Source organism: Aquarana catesbeiana, linkage group LG09 (genome assembly GCF_042186555.1).
Source record: "Aquarana catesbeiana isolate 2022-GZ linkage group LG09, ASM4218655v1, whole genome shotgun sequence".
Taxonomy (NCBI): domain Eukaryota; kingdom Metazoa; phylum Chordata; class Amphibia; order Anura; family Ranidae; genus Aquarana; species Aquarana catesbeiana.
This window is the reverse complement of record NC_133332.1, coordinates 3881962-3898412: the sequence shown is the minus strand read 5'-3', so window position 1 is coordinate 3898412 and position 16451 is coordinate 3881962. Positions and strand designations below refer to the sequence as shown.

The 16451-nt window shown below is 47.6% G+C and overlaps 1 protein-coding gene across 2 annotated transcripts in view; it reads right to left on the bottom strand.

Moving 5' to 3' along the window:
• Positions 1 to 16451, bottom strand: part of RPS6KA6 (ribosomal protein S6 kinase A6) — a 115735-nt gene that overhangs the window by 34776 nt on the left and 64508 nt on the right. For both annotated transcript variants that reach the window (XM_073598090.1, XM_073598091.1), the window contains exons 9-12: positions 10517 to 10659; positions 6439 to 6509; positions 3613 to 3701; positions 1054 to 1118 (exon numbers count right to left, since the gene is read on the bottom strand). In XM_073598090.1, coding sequence (XP_073454191.1) covers positions 1054 to 1118; positions 3613 to 3701; positions 6439 to 6509; positions 10517 to 10659 — 368 coding nt within the window. The remainder of the gene's footprint in view (positions 1 to 1053; positions 1119 to 3612; positions 3702 to 6438; positions 6510 to 10516; positions 10660 to 16451) is intronic.

Genomic DNA, 16451 nt, shown 5'->3' with positions numbered 1-16451 from the left:
ATGGGAGGAGCCTGTGATACTTATGCACATGGGAGGAGCCTGTGATACTTATGCACATGGGAGGAGCCTGTGATACTTATGCACATGGGAGGAGCCTGTGATACTTATGCACATGGGAGGAGCCTGTGATACTTATGTACATGGGAGGAGTCTGTGATACTTATGTACATGGGATTTTTTTATTTTTAATAAATTTGCAAAGATTTCATACAAACGTCTCTCACGTTGTCATTATGGGGGATTGTTTGTAGAATTTTGAGGAAAATAATGAATTTAATCCATTTTGGAATAAGGCTGTAACATAACAAAATGTGGAAAAAGTGAAGCGCTGTGAATACTTCCCAGATGCGCTGTAACTAACCAACTAAAAGAAAATAACTGACACTGTGCCCCTGTGTGTGATACTAGAAGGGGCGGGGCCTCACATCACACAATTGAACACCGATAATGACCATCCTCTGATCAGACATTTATCTTGGTTGCTATATAGTCACATTCTTTATTGTATAATTATTTTATCTGGACTCCCCCAACAATTATACCTTACGCTCGTTCAGACAGTGACCTCTATTACTGCAGGATATGAAGACAAGTACGATTGTTCTATTTAGATAATGAATGCACAGCGATGTTAAACATGGCAGTGCTTTAACTCCTTCCTGCCCACCATCTGTACATGAACGTCCTCCAACACAACGCCTCTAGCTGGAGATACTTATATGTTCTTCCCTTAGAAAGGCGACAGACAAAATTTTGTGTGGCTGCCGGCTCTCAATCCCAGCGGTCAATCATTGGAACCAATCAGCATGCCTCTCGGTCATGTGATTGCTATGACAGAGTGACTGCATACAGTCTGGAGGCCCCACTGACAAAAATAAAAGACTTGAGTCTGCAGATGAACATGGCCACGTTCAGGCTGTACAGTTCATCTGTGGTGCCATACCGTCTATGCTGTAATCATCAGAGAATATTACAAAAAAATAACTATATATATATATATACACACACACACACACAGTGTAGATATAACCAAATAAAATGAAGAAAACTTACATTCCAGTCAATGGTAGCAAAGAACGGATGTCGTTTTATCTCCTCTACCCGGTCCAGGCCGGCACCTAGAAGAGACAGATTCCTATCAATGAGGTTAAAGTTCTGCTTTCTGGATATCTCCCTATAACTGGTCTGGTTTAGGATGTATCCAGATTATAAACCAGAGGCTCTGGATGGACAGTTGGATAAATGGTTCTATATTTAGAATGTATCCGGTCTATAAACCTGAGGCTCTGAATGGACAGTTGGATAAATGGCTCTATATTTAGGATGTATCCGGTCTATAAACCAGAGGCTCTGGATGGACAGTTGGATAAATGGTTCTATATTTAGGATGTATCCGGTCTATAAACCAGAGGCTCTGAATGGACAGTTGGATAAATGGCTCTATATTTAGGATGTATCCGGTCTATAAACCAGAGGCTCTGGATGGACAGTTGGATAAATGGTTCTATATTTAGGATGTATCCGGTCTATAAACCAGAGGCACTGAATGGACAGTTGGATAAATGGTTCTATATTTAGGATGTTTACTGTCTATAAACCAGAGGCTCTGGATGGACAACAGATAATGACTCCTGCGCACAAGTGGTCGACCCAATATAAAGGGGATACACTGGCCTTGCTGCCCTCAAGGATGGGGATTCCTAGCAAACAAAGAAATAAAAAGAGAGAAGGGCGCACCAGCCATGTGCATTATCTTTTGTAAAACATTTATTAAGAAAAATGTCAGCAGTCGCTCTGACGAAGAAAAGGATGAGCCCTTCGAAACGCGTAAGCGAGCAGTGTTATATATTCCTCGGAAACACCTTTGGAAGGCTTCGTTCATCATTTATACCACTTATTGCAAGTTGATGTCCAAGGTTTATGGCACATGATTCTTTACTGCTTGTGAGTAATTTCCTTTATCATTTTTCTTAATAAATGTTTTACAAAAGATAATGCACATGGCTGGTGCGCCCTTCTCTCTTTTTATTTCTTTGTTTGCTCTGGGTGGACAGTTGGATAAATGGTTCTATATTTAGGATGTATCTGGTCTATAAACCAGAGGCTCTGGGTGGACAGTTGGATAAATGGTTCTATATTTAGGATGTATCTGGTCTATAAACCAGAGGCTCTGGATGGACAGTTGGATAAATGGCTCTATATTTAGGATGTTTACTGTCTATAAACCAGAGGCTCTGGATGGACAGTTGGATAAATGGTTCTATATTTAGGATGTTTACTGTCTATAAACCAGAGGCTCTGGATGGACAGTTGGATAAATGGCTCTATATTTAGGATGTATCAGGTCTATAAACCAGAGGCTCTGGATGGACAGTTGGATAAATGGCTCTATATTTAGGATGTATCCGGTCTATAAACCAGAGGCTCTGGATGGACAGTTGGATAAATGGCTCTATATTTAGGATGTATCCGGTCTATAAACCAGAGGCTCTGGATGGACAGTTGGATAAATGGCTCTATATTTAGGATGTATCCGGTCTATAAACCAGAGGCTCTGGATGGACAGTTGGATAAATGGCTCTATATTTAGGATGTATCCGGTCTATAAACCAGAGGCTCTGGATGGACAGTTGGATAAATGGTTCTATATTTAGGATGTTTACTGTCTATAAACCAGAGGCTCTGGATGGACAGTTGGATAAATGGCTCTATATTTAGGATGTATCAGGTCTATAAACCAGAGGCTCTGGATGGACAGTTGGATAAATGGCTCTATATTTAGGATGTATCCGGTCTATAAACCAGAGGCTCTGGATGGACAGTTGGATAAGTGGTTCTATATTTAGGATGTTTACTGTCTATAAACCAGAGGCTCTGGATGGACAGTTGGATAAATGGTTCTATATTTAGGATGTATCCGGTCTATAAACCAGAGGCTCTGGATGGACAGTTGGATAAATGGTTCTATATTTAGGATGTATCCGGTCTATAAACCAGAGGCTCTGGATGGACAGTTGGATAAATGGCTCTATATTTAGGATGTATCCAGATTATAAACCAGAGGCTCTGGATGGACAGTTGGATAAATGGTTCTATATTTAGGATGTATCCAGTCTATAAACCAGAGGCTCTGGGTGGACAGTTGGATAAATGGCTCTATATTTAGGATGTTTACTGTCTATAAACCAGAGGCTCTGGGTGGACAGTTGGATAAATGGTTCTATATTTAGGATGTATCCGGTCTATAAACCAGAGGCTCTGGGTGGACAGTTGGATAAATGGCTCTATATTTAGGATGTATCCGGTCTATAAACCAGAGGCTCTGGGTGGACAGTTGGATAAATGGCTCTATATTTAGGATGTATCCACCACAATGATGTGATGCTTCTCTGAGAATATAACCAAACAGTTTTTTTCTATCTATAATCGCCGTTCTTCAGAAAACGAGGACAATTTTTCACATCTTGGTAACAATACCAGTTGATGGCCCATCATTAGAGCAATCACAGGGACAAGATAATGGCTCTCCGAGTCTGACTGAGAACACAAAGCGGAGGAACGGCGAGGAGAGGAACGCGTTGTGTTGATGTTTCTCACACGCCGGATACTCACCTAATCGGTTTAATGGATTTCGTTTGAACAACATTCTCAGCAGACTCTGCGCTTCGGAGCTTAAGAACTGCGGCATCCCCAGCTTAGACCTGCAGGAGAGGAAAGTGTTAACACACATGGGGGCCTGGGGAGGATTTTAATGAGGGGGGGGGTAAATAAAAAAATTTGCTACTAGATTTGCTGTGAAGTGACCCCCATAGAAGTCATGGGGGGGGGGCACAGAAAGTGCAATAAAGACCCGGCCGAGGCCCAAACCCTTCCATGCTCAGTGCAAAATATAATAAACATTATAAACGTGAATACAAGAGTGGATAAAAAGTAGATACAAGAGTTGGGTTTGAACAATTTTCTTTTAATTTAAACAATAAAGGAATTTCTAAAGCTGAACTCCGGGCACAAAAATCGTTTGATTTAAATTTGTTCCTCAATACTCAGAGTATAAAAATCACTGCGAATGCAGATATTACCTTGTAAAAAGCAGCAGTGACATCATCACTCTGCTGTACACAGTCGGTGCAGGAAGCAGAGCTGTGGAGGGGCCCAGCAGGCTCCACCCACTACAGAAAATTACAGAAGGGGGCGGAGACAAGACTAGTCACCCTGCACAAGGAGAGAGCAGAGCTGTGGGAGGGGCCCAGCAGGCTCCACCCCACTACAGAAACCTACAGGAGGGGGCGTTGACAAGACCAGTCACTCTGGCATAAGGATAGAGAGAAGAGCTGTGGGAGGGGCCCAGTAGGCTCCACCCCACTACAGAAACCTACAGGAGGGGGCGGAGACAAGACAGTCACTCTGCATAAGGATAGAGAGAAGAGCTGTGGGAGGGGCCCAGTAGGCTCCACCCACTACAGAAACCTACAGGAGGGGGCGGAGACAAGACCAGTCACTCTGCATAAGGACAGAGAGCAGAGCTGTGGGGGGGCCCAGCAGGCTCCACCTGCTACAGAAAATTACAGAAGGGGGCGGAGACAAGACCAGTCACCCTGCACAAGGAGAGAGCAGAGCTGTGGGAGGGGCCAGTAGGCTCCACCCACTACAGAAAACTACAGGAGGGGCGGAGACAGCTCTATACTTTTACAATGAAGGGAATCACCGGCTGAAAAAAATATCCCGGTCATCGATCCAGCTGCATTAATGACCGAGACGTCACCCTTCCTATCCAGCGACACGCTGGCAGGTCCGGGACAAGGGGGTGGGCAGGAGGGGCGGCTGCCCTGGGCAACTGTGGTGGTATGTGAGGTGGGGGGTGCCACAATGAGATTTGGAGGAAGGGGATTTGTGTTGGAAGGGGGAATTTGAGGGGGGGGGGTTAAGTATTGTTCTAGGAGGGGAATTTGGGGGGGGGGGGGGGGGAGCGTGCCAAGAGTGAGGATTTAGTGGGAATTGAAGTGGGGGGGAGAAAATGTGTACTAGGAGGGAAATTTTATGGGTATAGGATTAGTGCTAGGAGGAGTACATTTTCGTTTTTTGGGGGGGTGGATTTGTACTGGGAGGAGGGGGGATGTATACTTAGGGGGTAGGCATGCAGTTTAACGCTCAGTATTTTTGTGGGGGAATTCTTGCTGACACATAATGCCCATGCATGTTGGGGGGGGCTGGGTGGAGATAAAGTCAGGCATGTTCGCCCCGGGCTCTAGATGACCTGCAGAAACACTACAGGAAGGGGTGGAGACAGGACCAATCCCCCTGCACAAGGAGAGCGCAGAGCTGTGGGAGGGGCCCAGCAGGCTCCACCCACTACAGGCTGCCTACAGATCACTACAGAAAGGGGCGGAGACAAGACCGGTCCCCTGCACAGGGAGAGAGCAGAGCTGTGGGAGGGGCCCAGCAGGCTCCACCCACTACAGAAAGGGGCAAAGACAAGACCAGTCACCCTGCACAAGAAAAGAGCAGAGCTGTGGGAGGGGCCCAGCAGGCTCCACCCACTACAGAAAGGGGCGGAGACAAGACCAGTCCCCCTGCACAAAGATAGAGCAGAGCTGTGGGAGGGGCCCAGCAGGCTCCACCCACAACAGAACACTACAGAAAGGGGCGGAGACAAGACCGGTCCCCTGCACAGGGAGAGAGCAGAGCTGTGGGAGGGGCCCAGCAGGCTCCACCCACTACAAAACACTACAGAAAGGGGCGGAGACAAGACCAGTCCCCCCTGCTCAAGAAGAGAGCAGAGAGGGGCCCAGCAGGCTCCACCCACTACAGAAAGGGGCGGAGACAAGACCAGTCCCCCTGCACAAAGATAGAGCAGAGCTGTGGGAGGGGCCCAGCAGGCTCCACCCACTACAGAACACTACAGAAAGGGGCGGAGACAAGACCGGTCCCCTGCACAGGGAGAGAGCAGAGCTGTGGGAGGGGCCCAGCAGGCTCCCACCCACTACAGAACACTACAGAAAGGGGCGGAGACAAGACCAGTCCCCTGCTCGAGAAGAGAGCAGAGAGGGGCCCAGCAGGCCCCACCCACTACAGAACACTACAGAAAGGGGCGGAGACAAGACCAGTCCCCCTGCACAAAGGGAGAGCAGAGCTGTGGGAGGGTCCCAGCAGGCTCCACCCACAACAGAAAGGGGCGGAGACCAGACCAGTCCCCCCGCACAAGGAGAGAGCAGAGCTGTGGGCGGTCTTTATTACAGGAAGTCTCACATTGATATATTGCACAGATCTGGATGAAAATACACGAAGCTCCCTGAGATTCCAGAAGACTCGGGATGAATGGATGATATTTCCTTATCCCGGAGTTCCGCCAGCTGTTTATAATGAAATCCTCCATAGAAGGTATTGAGTCGCCTCTTTCATGGTATATAAATAAGTGCGCCGGGCCGGACACGTACTCACTTCAGTATCATGTTCATGGTCTCGTTGCGATCTTTTCCTTGGAAGGGGAGCGTTCCCGTCAGCATTTCAAACTGAAAGACACAAATTAACAAATTAAAGGGTTTTTTTTTTTTGTATGACAGCGGAGGGATTTTTTATTTTTTCTGGGTTGCCATGACGACGGGCGAGGTAAGCGTGTCACTTTGTAAAATACACATTTCAAATCTTCAGAGGAAGAGAGGATTATGTAACGGGAGAGAATATAAGACGCTAATCGCTGAGCAAATTAGTCGGGATGTGGTGAAGTGGGCCACTTACAGGAGACGGGGGAAGGTGTGACGAACCCGGGAAGAGATTACAAAGTGAGGATTAAATGCGGCAAAAAACATCAATCGCTCTTCATAGGGATGAATAGGAGGGAGCCGGCAATCTGCTGGAAGGACCCCCCAAATCTGGTCCTGTGACCGGCACCCCACCTCCGTCCATGGGGCGATTCATTGTCTGCAACCACCTGAGGAACCTCAACACCAAACCCGTTCTACAGGAGACCCCCATTCCAAGAGAGTAATACCGAGCATCCGGGAAGTACCCGCTCCCCCCCCCCCCTCCGTCCATGGGGCCATTCATTGTCTGAAACCACCTGAGGAACCTCAACACCAAACCCGTTCTACAGGAGACCCCATTCAAGAGAGTAATACCGAGCATCCGGGAAAGTACCCGCTCCCCCCCCCACCGTCCATGGGCCATTCATTGTCTGAGGAACCTCAACACCAAACCCATTCTACAGGAGACCCCATTCCAAGAGAGTAATACCGAGCATCCAGGAAAGTACCCGCCCCCCCCCCCCCCCCCCCCACCATCCATGGGGCCATTCATTTTCTGAGGAACCTCAACACCAAACCTGTTCTACAGGAGACCCCATTCCAAGAGAGTGATACCGAGCATCCGGAAAGTACCCGCTCCCCCCCCCCCACCGTCCATGGGGCCATTCATTGTCTGAGGAACCTCAACACCAAACCCATTCTACAGGAGACCCCATTCCAAGAGAGTAATACCGAGCATCCAGGAAAGTACCCGCCCCCCCCCCCCCCCCCCCACCATCCATGGGGCCATTCATTTTCTGAGGAACCTCAACACCAAACCCGTTCTACAGGAGACCCCATTCCAAGAGAGTAATACCGAGCATCCAGGAAAGTACCCACCCCCCCCCCCACCATCCATGGGGCCATTCATTGTCTGAAACCACCTGAGGAACCTCAACACCAAACCCGTTCTACAGGAGTCCCCATTCCAAGAGAGTGATACCGAGCATCCGGGAAAGTACCCGCTCCTCCCCCCACCGTCCATGGGGCCATTCATAGTCTGAGGAACCTTAACACCAAACCTGTTCTACAGGAGACCCCATTCCAAGAGAGTGATACCGAGCATCCGGGAAAGTACCCGCCTCCTCCCCCCACCGTCCATGGGGCCATTCATTGTCTGAGGAACCTCAACACCAAACCCGTTCTACAGGAGACCCCATTCCAAGAGAGTGATACCGAGCATCCAGGAAAGTACCCGCTCCCCCCCCACCGTCCATGGGGCCATTCATTGTCTGCAACCACCTGAGGAACCTCAACACCAAACCTGTTCTACAGGAGACCCATTCCAAGAGAGTGATACCGAGCATCCGGGAAAGTACCCGCTCCTCCCCCCCACCGTCCATGGGGCCATTCATTGTCTGAGGAACCTCAACACCAAACCCGTTCTACAGGAGACCCCATTCCAGAGAGTAATACCGATCATCCTGGAAAGTACCCCCCCCACCATCCATGGGGCCATCCATTTTCTGAGGAACCTCAACACCAAACCTGTTCTACAGGAGACCCCATTCCAAGAGAGTGATACCGAGCATCGGGAAAGTACCCACTCCCCCCCCCCCCCCGGTCCATGTGGCCATTCATTGTCTGAGGAACCTCAACACCAAACCTGTTCTACAGGAGACCCCATTCCAAGAGAGTGATACCGAGCATCCGGGAAAGTACCTGCTCCCCCCCCCACCATCCATGGGGCCATTCATTGTCTGAGGAACCTCAACACCAAACCCGTTCTACAGGAGACCCCATTCCAAGAGAGTGATACCAAGCATCAGGAAAATTTCCCGCTCCCCCCCCCAAAAGTGGCAAATATGGCAGTGGAAGGGGGAGGGTGCCAACAAGCGGAGCTTCCTCTTTAGTGTGGAGCTCCGCTTTAAAAAGGAGTTCCCTGCCCCCCCCCCCCCAAAAAAAAACACATACTGTACACATACTGCCGACTTAGGACACTTACCTGTCCTGGAATCCAACCATCGGCTCTGGGGTGATGCCACTGCCTGTAAGGGAAACAGGCAGCTTTACAGCCAGTTCCCTACTGCGTAATGCGCGAAATGCGCTGCACTTTCCGAATGGCTCTGTGGCGGGGGGGGCCCGAACTTCCACTGCTGCGAGATCTCTCGGAAGCGGGGACCCTCAAGTGGAAGCTCCGCTTATCTGCCAAATGTGGCACTAGAAGAGGGGGGGGGGGGGGGTGTTGGGGCGGCAGATAAGCAGAGCTTCTACTTTAGGGTAGAGAGCTCCGCTTTGAGAAGGATGTAAAGTTCTTCCAATTAAATCATTTTGTTAAATGATGTTATAAAGTTGCAATTTTTTACAAACTTCCCTAAAAAAAAACATTAACCACTTCAGCCCAGAAGGTTTCACCCCCTTCGTGACCAGGCCATTTTTTTTTTTTGCGATACGGCACTGCGCCGCTTTAACTGACAATTGCGCGGTCGTGCGACGTTGTACCCAAACAAAAAATTGACGTCCTTTTTTTCCCCCACAAATAGAGCTTTCTTTTGGTGGTATTTCATCACCGCTGTTGTTTTTTTATGCTATAAACAAAGAGCGACAATTTTGGGGGAAAAAATTTATTTATTTATTTATTTTTTTACTATAATACAGTCATTTGACTAAAATGCCATTTTAGTTTTAGTCGTATTTTAGTCATCTCAATTGTTTTAGTCGTATTTTAGTCGACAAAAATAGTATTCATTTAGTCGACTAAAATGTTTGAGTCATTTCAGTCGACAAAATTAACACTGGTTTGCGCAAAAGTTATCGCGTCTACAAACTATGGGATATATTTATGGATTTTATTTTTTTAAATTGTTTTTACTAGTAATGGTGGCGATCTGTGATTTTTAGCGGGACTGCCCCCCATAGTGTCCTATGCCCCCATAGCGCCCTCTGCCCCCATACTGCCCTCTGCCCCCACAGTGCCCTCTGCCCCATAGCGCCCTCTGCCCCCATACTGCCCTCTGCCCCCACAGCGCCCTCTGTCCTCTGCCCCCACACAGTGCCCTCTGCCCCATAGCGCCCTCTGCCCCCATACTGCCCTCTGCCCCCACAGCGCCCTCTGTCCTCTGCCTCCATAGAGCCCTCTGCCCCATAGCGTCCTCTGCCCCCATACCGCCCTCTGCCCCCATAGCGTCCTCTGCACGCCCATAGCGTCCTCTGCACGCCCATAGCGCCCTCTGCACGCCCATAGGTGTTCTGTGCCCCCATAGGTGTTCTGTGCCCCCATAGGTGTTCTGTGCCCCCATAGTGCCCTCTGCACGCCCATAGCGCCCTCTGCACGACCATAGCGCCCTCTGCACGACCATAGCGCCCTCTGCACGACCATAGCGCCCTCTGCACGACCATAGCGCCCTCTGCACGACCATAGCGCCCTCTGCACGACCATAGCGCCCTCTGCACGACCATAGCGCCCTCTGCACGACCATAGCGCCCTCTGCCCCCATAGCGCCCTCTGCCCCCATAGCGCCCTCTGCCCCCATAGCGCCCTCTGCCCCCATAGCGCCCTCTGCCCCCCCCCCCATACACAAACACACACTGTGTAGGTAAAACTCTCCCGCCTTACACAGGTGAAGAGCACAGTGGCGAGCAGCTATCCATGTGGTGACCGCACATAGTGTGAACGGGTCCTTACTGGGTGGAGGGACTGAAGAGGAGCAAAATAAAAAACTCATCTATCCCCTCCATGTTCATCCATAGGTCACCGCTCTCTTATCTGATGGAATTTAGTTTAAGAGCCAACGTACCATAAGGACACCGAATGACCACCAATCAGCACTCTGGGTGTGACCTCGCCGGTTCACCACTTCTGGCGCCATGTACTCCACCGTACCGCAGAACGAGTACGCCTTCTTTTCATGGTCCACAGACTCCTTACTCAGACCAAAATCTGCAAGACAAAAAGTACAGTGAGATGACCGGCCCCAATAATCGATTTATAGGAGACCATACGGATTGTATAAAGTGCAACCAAACATATAAAAAGTCACAAAGATCTGCAAAACAAGGCAAAACGAACATTCCCACAAAAATGTTGGGCTGGTTGTCATCGCAATCTTTAATTCAGTGTAAGGTAGTAGGTAGTAAATTAGCTCATAAAGCCACCATAGGTGGGTGCAATCTCTCAGCTTTGCCAAAGCCTCTAGCTAAAGGAGGACCTCACCAGGGTCCCTGACTGACGCGTTTCGACGGTTCTTCAGAGCCTCTAATGAAGTAGGACATCCTTCAAGACGCGTCAGTCAGCAGGGAGCCCTGGTGAGGTCCTCCTTTAGCTAGAGGCTTTGGCAAAGCTGAGAGATTGCACCCACCTGTAGTGGCTTTATGAGCGAATTTACTACCTACCTACACTTGTGAGTAGTTATGTTTTATATTTTCTCTTCAATAAATCTGTTATTGGATAACGCACTAGGCCAGTGCGCCCCCTCCCCCCCCTGTTTTCATCAATGTTCTGAGGACAACCCCAGTCCTAGAAGGCAGCAAGGCTTTAAAGTAATATCCACTTCTGACTACAGAAGTTCTTTTCTGATTTGGACTATCACACCGATGTGCAGGAGAAGATCGTTTCTGTTGTTATTATTGTGGCAAATTATACCAATGCTGGGCATTATTTATTGTGGAAAATTATACCAATGCTGGGGGTTATTTATTGTGGCAAATTATACCAATGCTGGGGGTTATTTATTGTGGCAAATTATACCAATGCTGGGGGTTATTTATTGTGGAAAATTATACCAATGCTGGGGGTTATTTATTGTGGAAAATTATACCAATGCTGGGGGTTATTTATTGTGGAAAATTATACCAATGCTGGGCGTTATTTATTGTGGCAACTGACACCAATGCTGGGGGTTATTATTTTAGTATGGTGGCAAATCACACCAATGCTAGGGGTTTTTATTGTGGCAATTGACAGCAATGCTGGGGGTTATTATTGTGGTCACTGGTATCAATGCTGCGAACAATTACCGCAGTCATTGGCGCCAACGCTGAGGGTATATACTGTGGTCATTGGTACAAAAGATAGGGGTTAATATTATAGTCACTGGCACCAATACTGAGGGTTATTATTGTGGTCACTGGCATCAATGCTTGGGGTTATTACTGTGGCGACACCAATGCTGTGAACTATTACTGCAGTCATTGACACCAATGCTGAGGGTTATTACGGTGGTCATTGGTACAAAAGATGGGGGTCATCATTGTGGTCACAGGTACTAAAGCTGGAGGTTAATATTGTGATCACTGGTACCAATGTCGGGGGTTATTATTGTGGTCACTGGTACCAATGTTGGGGGTTATTATTGTGGTCACTGGTACCAATGTTGGGGGTTATTATTGTGATCACTGGTACCAATGTTGGGGGTTATTATTGTGGTCACTGGTACCAATGTTGGGGGTTATTATTGTAGTCACTGGTACCAATGTTGGGGGTTATTGTAGTCACTGGTACCAATGTTGGGGGTTATTGTAGTCACTGGTACCAATGTTGGGGGTTATTATTGCAGGGACTGGTACCAATATTGGGGGTTATTATTGCAGGGACTAGTACCAATGTTGGGGGTTATTATTGTGGTCACTGGTACCAATGTTGGGGGTTATTATTGTGGTCACTGGTACCAATGTTGGGGGTTATTATTGTGGTCACTGGTACCAATGTTGGGGGTTATTATTGTGATCACTGGTACCAATGTTGGGGGTTATTATTGTGGTCACTGGTACCAATGTTGGGGGTTATTATTGTAGTCACTGGTACCAATGTTGGGGGTTATTGTAGTCACTGGTACCAATGTTGGGGGTTATTGTAGTCACTGGTACCAATGTTGGGGGTTATTATTGCAGGGACTGGTACCAATATTGGGGGTTATTATTGCAGGGACTAGTACCAATGTTGGGGGTTATTATTGTGGTCACTGGTACCAATGTTGGGGGTTATTATTGTGGTCACTGGTACCAATGTTGGGGGTTATTATTGTGGTCACTGGTACCAATGTTGGGGGTTATTATTGTGGTCACTGGTACCAATGTTGGGGGTTATTATTGTGGTCACTGGTACCAATGTTGGGGGTTATTATTGTGGTCACTGGTACCAATGTTGGGGGTTATTATTGTGGTCACTGGTACCAATGTTGGGGGTTATTATTGTGGTCACTGGTACCAATGTTGGGGGTTTTTATTGTGGTCACTGGTACCAATGTTGGGGGTTATTATTGTAGTCACTGGTACCAATGTTGGGGGTTATTATTGTGGTCACTGGTACCAATGTTGGGGGTTATTATTGTAGTCACTGGTACCAATGTTGGGGGTTATTATTGCAGGGACTGGTACCAAGGTTGGGGGTTATTGTTGTGGTCACTGGTACCAAGGTTGGGGGTTATTATTGTGGTCTCTGGTACCAATGTTGGGGGTTTTTATTGTGGTCACTGGTACCAATGTTGGGGGTTATTATTGTAGTCACTGGTACCAATGTTGGGGGTTATTATTGTGGTCACTGGTACCAATGTTGGGGGTTATTATTGTGGTCACTGGTACCAATGTTGGGGGTTATTATTGTAGTCACTGGTACCAATGTTGGGGGTTATTGTAGTCACTGGTACCAATGTTGGGGGTTATTATTGCAGGGACTAGTACCAATGTTGGGGGTTATTACTGTAGTCACTGGTACCAATGTTGGGGGTTATTATTGTGGTCACTGGTACCAATGTTGGGGGTTATTATTGCAGGGACTAGTACCAATGTTGGGGGTTATTACTGTAGTCACTGGTACCAATATTGGGGGTTATTATTGCAGGGACTAGTACCAATGTTGGGGGTTATTACTGTAGTCACTGGTACCAATGTTGGGGGTTATTATTGTGGTCACTGGTACCAATGTTGGGGGTTATTATTGTAGTCACTGGTACCAATGTTGGGGGTTAATATTGTAGTCACTGGTACCAATGTTGGGGGTTATTATTGTGGTCACTGGTACCAATGTTGGGGGTTATTATTGTAGTCACTGGTACCAATGTTGGGGGTTATTATTGTGGTCACTGGTACCAATGTTGGGGGTTATTATTGTAGTCACTGGTACCAATGTTGGGGGTTAATATTGTAGTCACTGGTACCAATGTTGGGGGTTATTATTGCAGGGACTGGTACCAAGGTTGGGGGTTATTATTGTGGTCACTGGTACCAATGTTGGGGGTTATTATTGCAGGGACTGGTACCAATGTTGGGGGTTATTATTGCAGGGACTGGTACCAAGGTTGGGGGTTATTATTGTGGTCACTGGTAGCAATGTTGGGGGTTATTATTGTAGTCACTGGTACCAATGTTGGGGGTTATTATTGTGGTCACTGGTACCAATGTTGGGGGTTATTGTAGTCACTGGTACCAATGTTGGGGGTTATTATTGCAGGGACTGGTACCAATATTGGGGGTTATTATTGCAGGGACTAGTACCAATGTTGGGGGTTATTACTGTAGTCACTGGTACCAATGTTGGGGGTTATTATTGTGGTCACTGGTACCAATGTTGGGGGTTATTATTGTGGTCACTGGTACCAATGTTGGGGGTTATTATTGTAGTCACTGGTACCAATGTTGGGGGTTATTATTGTGGTCACTGGTACCAATGTTGGGGGTTATTATTGTAGTCACTGGTACCAATGTTGGGGGTTATTATTGCAGTCACTGGTACCAATGTTGGGGGTTATTATTGTAGTCACTGGTACCAATGTTGGGGGTTATTATTGTAGTCACTGGTACCTTGGGGTAATTATATTGGCAACTGACACCAATGCTGGTAACAATTACTCCAGTCAGTGGCACCAATGCTGAGGGTTATTACTGTGGCCATTGGTAACAAACACCAATGCTGGGAGTTACTATTACAGCCACTGACACAAACGATGGCGCTCTATTTACCCCACTTTCTTTTCCAGGTGCATAGGAAGTGCAGAGGAACTTCTAGTTTTGGGCACTGAATTGTGTTACATTCCATTCATTTATGAATTGGCCGTATATCTCGATGGAAGGGACGGGAATGATGCTGCAGTTGTGAGGCCCTCTGGAGGTGTCAAGGGCCGGACTCGGGGCCTTCTACAAATTTTCATGTCTACCCTTAGTGCCCTGCAAGGTGTGGTTTTGCCTACAGGACATACATTTCCAGAATATAAATTTTAGGATAAGCTCAGGTGTGTGATTTACAAATATATTTAGTTTTATTAGAATAAATAAGCTATAAAAAAAAATAAAGAAATAATAGGCGGGATGAGAGTTTGCTTACATAACCCAATGGTTAGCAACTTATGGGCTAAAGAGGGCCTCAAATGTGGCCCCTGACATCACCAAAGGGCCACACATAATGTTCAATATATAAAATGCTGGAGAGGAGTGTCAGAGACTGCAGACCTAGGAAATCAGGGTCAGAGAGTGAGGACAGGATACATTGTTGGGGTCAGAGAGTGAGGACAGGATACATTGTTGGTGGTCAGAGAGTGAGGACAGGATACATTGTTGGTGGTCAGAGAGTGAGGACAGGATACATTGTTGGTGGTCAGAGAGTGAGGACAGGATACATTGTTGGTGGTCAGAGAGTGAGGACAGGATACATTGTTGGTGGTCAGAGAGTGAGGACAGGATACATTGTTGGGGTCAGAGAGTGAGGACAGGATACATTGTTGGTGGTCAGAGAGTGAGGACAGGATACATTGTTGGTGGTCAGAGAGTGAGGACAGGATACATTGTTGGTGGTCAGAGAGTGAGGACAGGATACATTGTTGGTGGTCAGAGAGTGAGGACAGGATACATTGTTGGTGGTCAGAGAGTGAGGACAGGATACATTGTTGGCGGTCAGAGAGTGAGGACAGGATACATTGTTGGGGTCAGAGAGTGAGGACAGGATACATTGTTGGTGGTCAGAGAGTGAGGACAGGATACATTGTTGGTGGTCAGAGAGTGAGGACAGGATACATTGTTGGTGGTCAGAGAGTGAGGACAGGATACATTGTTGGTGGTCAGAGAGTGATTACAGGATACATTGTTGGTGGTCAGAGAGTGAGGACAGGATACATTGTTGGTGGTCAGAGAGTGAGGACAGGATACATTGTTGGCGGTCAGAGAGTGAGGACAGGATACATTGTTGGTGGTCAGAGAGTGAGGACAGGATACATTGTTGGTGGTCAGAGAGTGAGGACAGGATACATTGTTGGTGGTCAGAGAGTGAGGACAGGATACATTGTTGGTGGTCAGAGAGTGAGGACAGGATACATTGTTGGTGGTCAGAGAGTGAGGACAGGATACATTGTTGGTGGTCAGAGAGTGAGGACAGGATACATTGTTGGTGGTCAGAGAGTGAGGACAGGATACATTGTTGGTGGTCAGAGAGTGAGGACAGGATACATTGTTGGTGGTCAGAGAGTGAGGACAGGATACATTGTTGGTGGTCAGAGAGTGAAGACAGGATACATTGTTGGTGGTCAGAGAGTGAGGACAGGATACATTGTTGGTGGTCAGAGAGTGATGACAGGATACATTGTTGGTGGTCAGAGAGTGAAGACAGGATACATTGTTGGTGGTCAGAGAGTGAGGACAGGATACATTGTTGGGGTCAGAGAGTGAGGACAGGATACATTGTTGGTGGTCAGAGAGTGAGGACAGGATACATTGTTGGGGGTCAGAGAGTGAGGACAGGATACATTG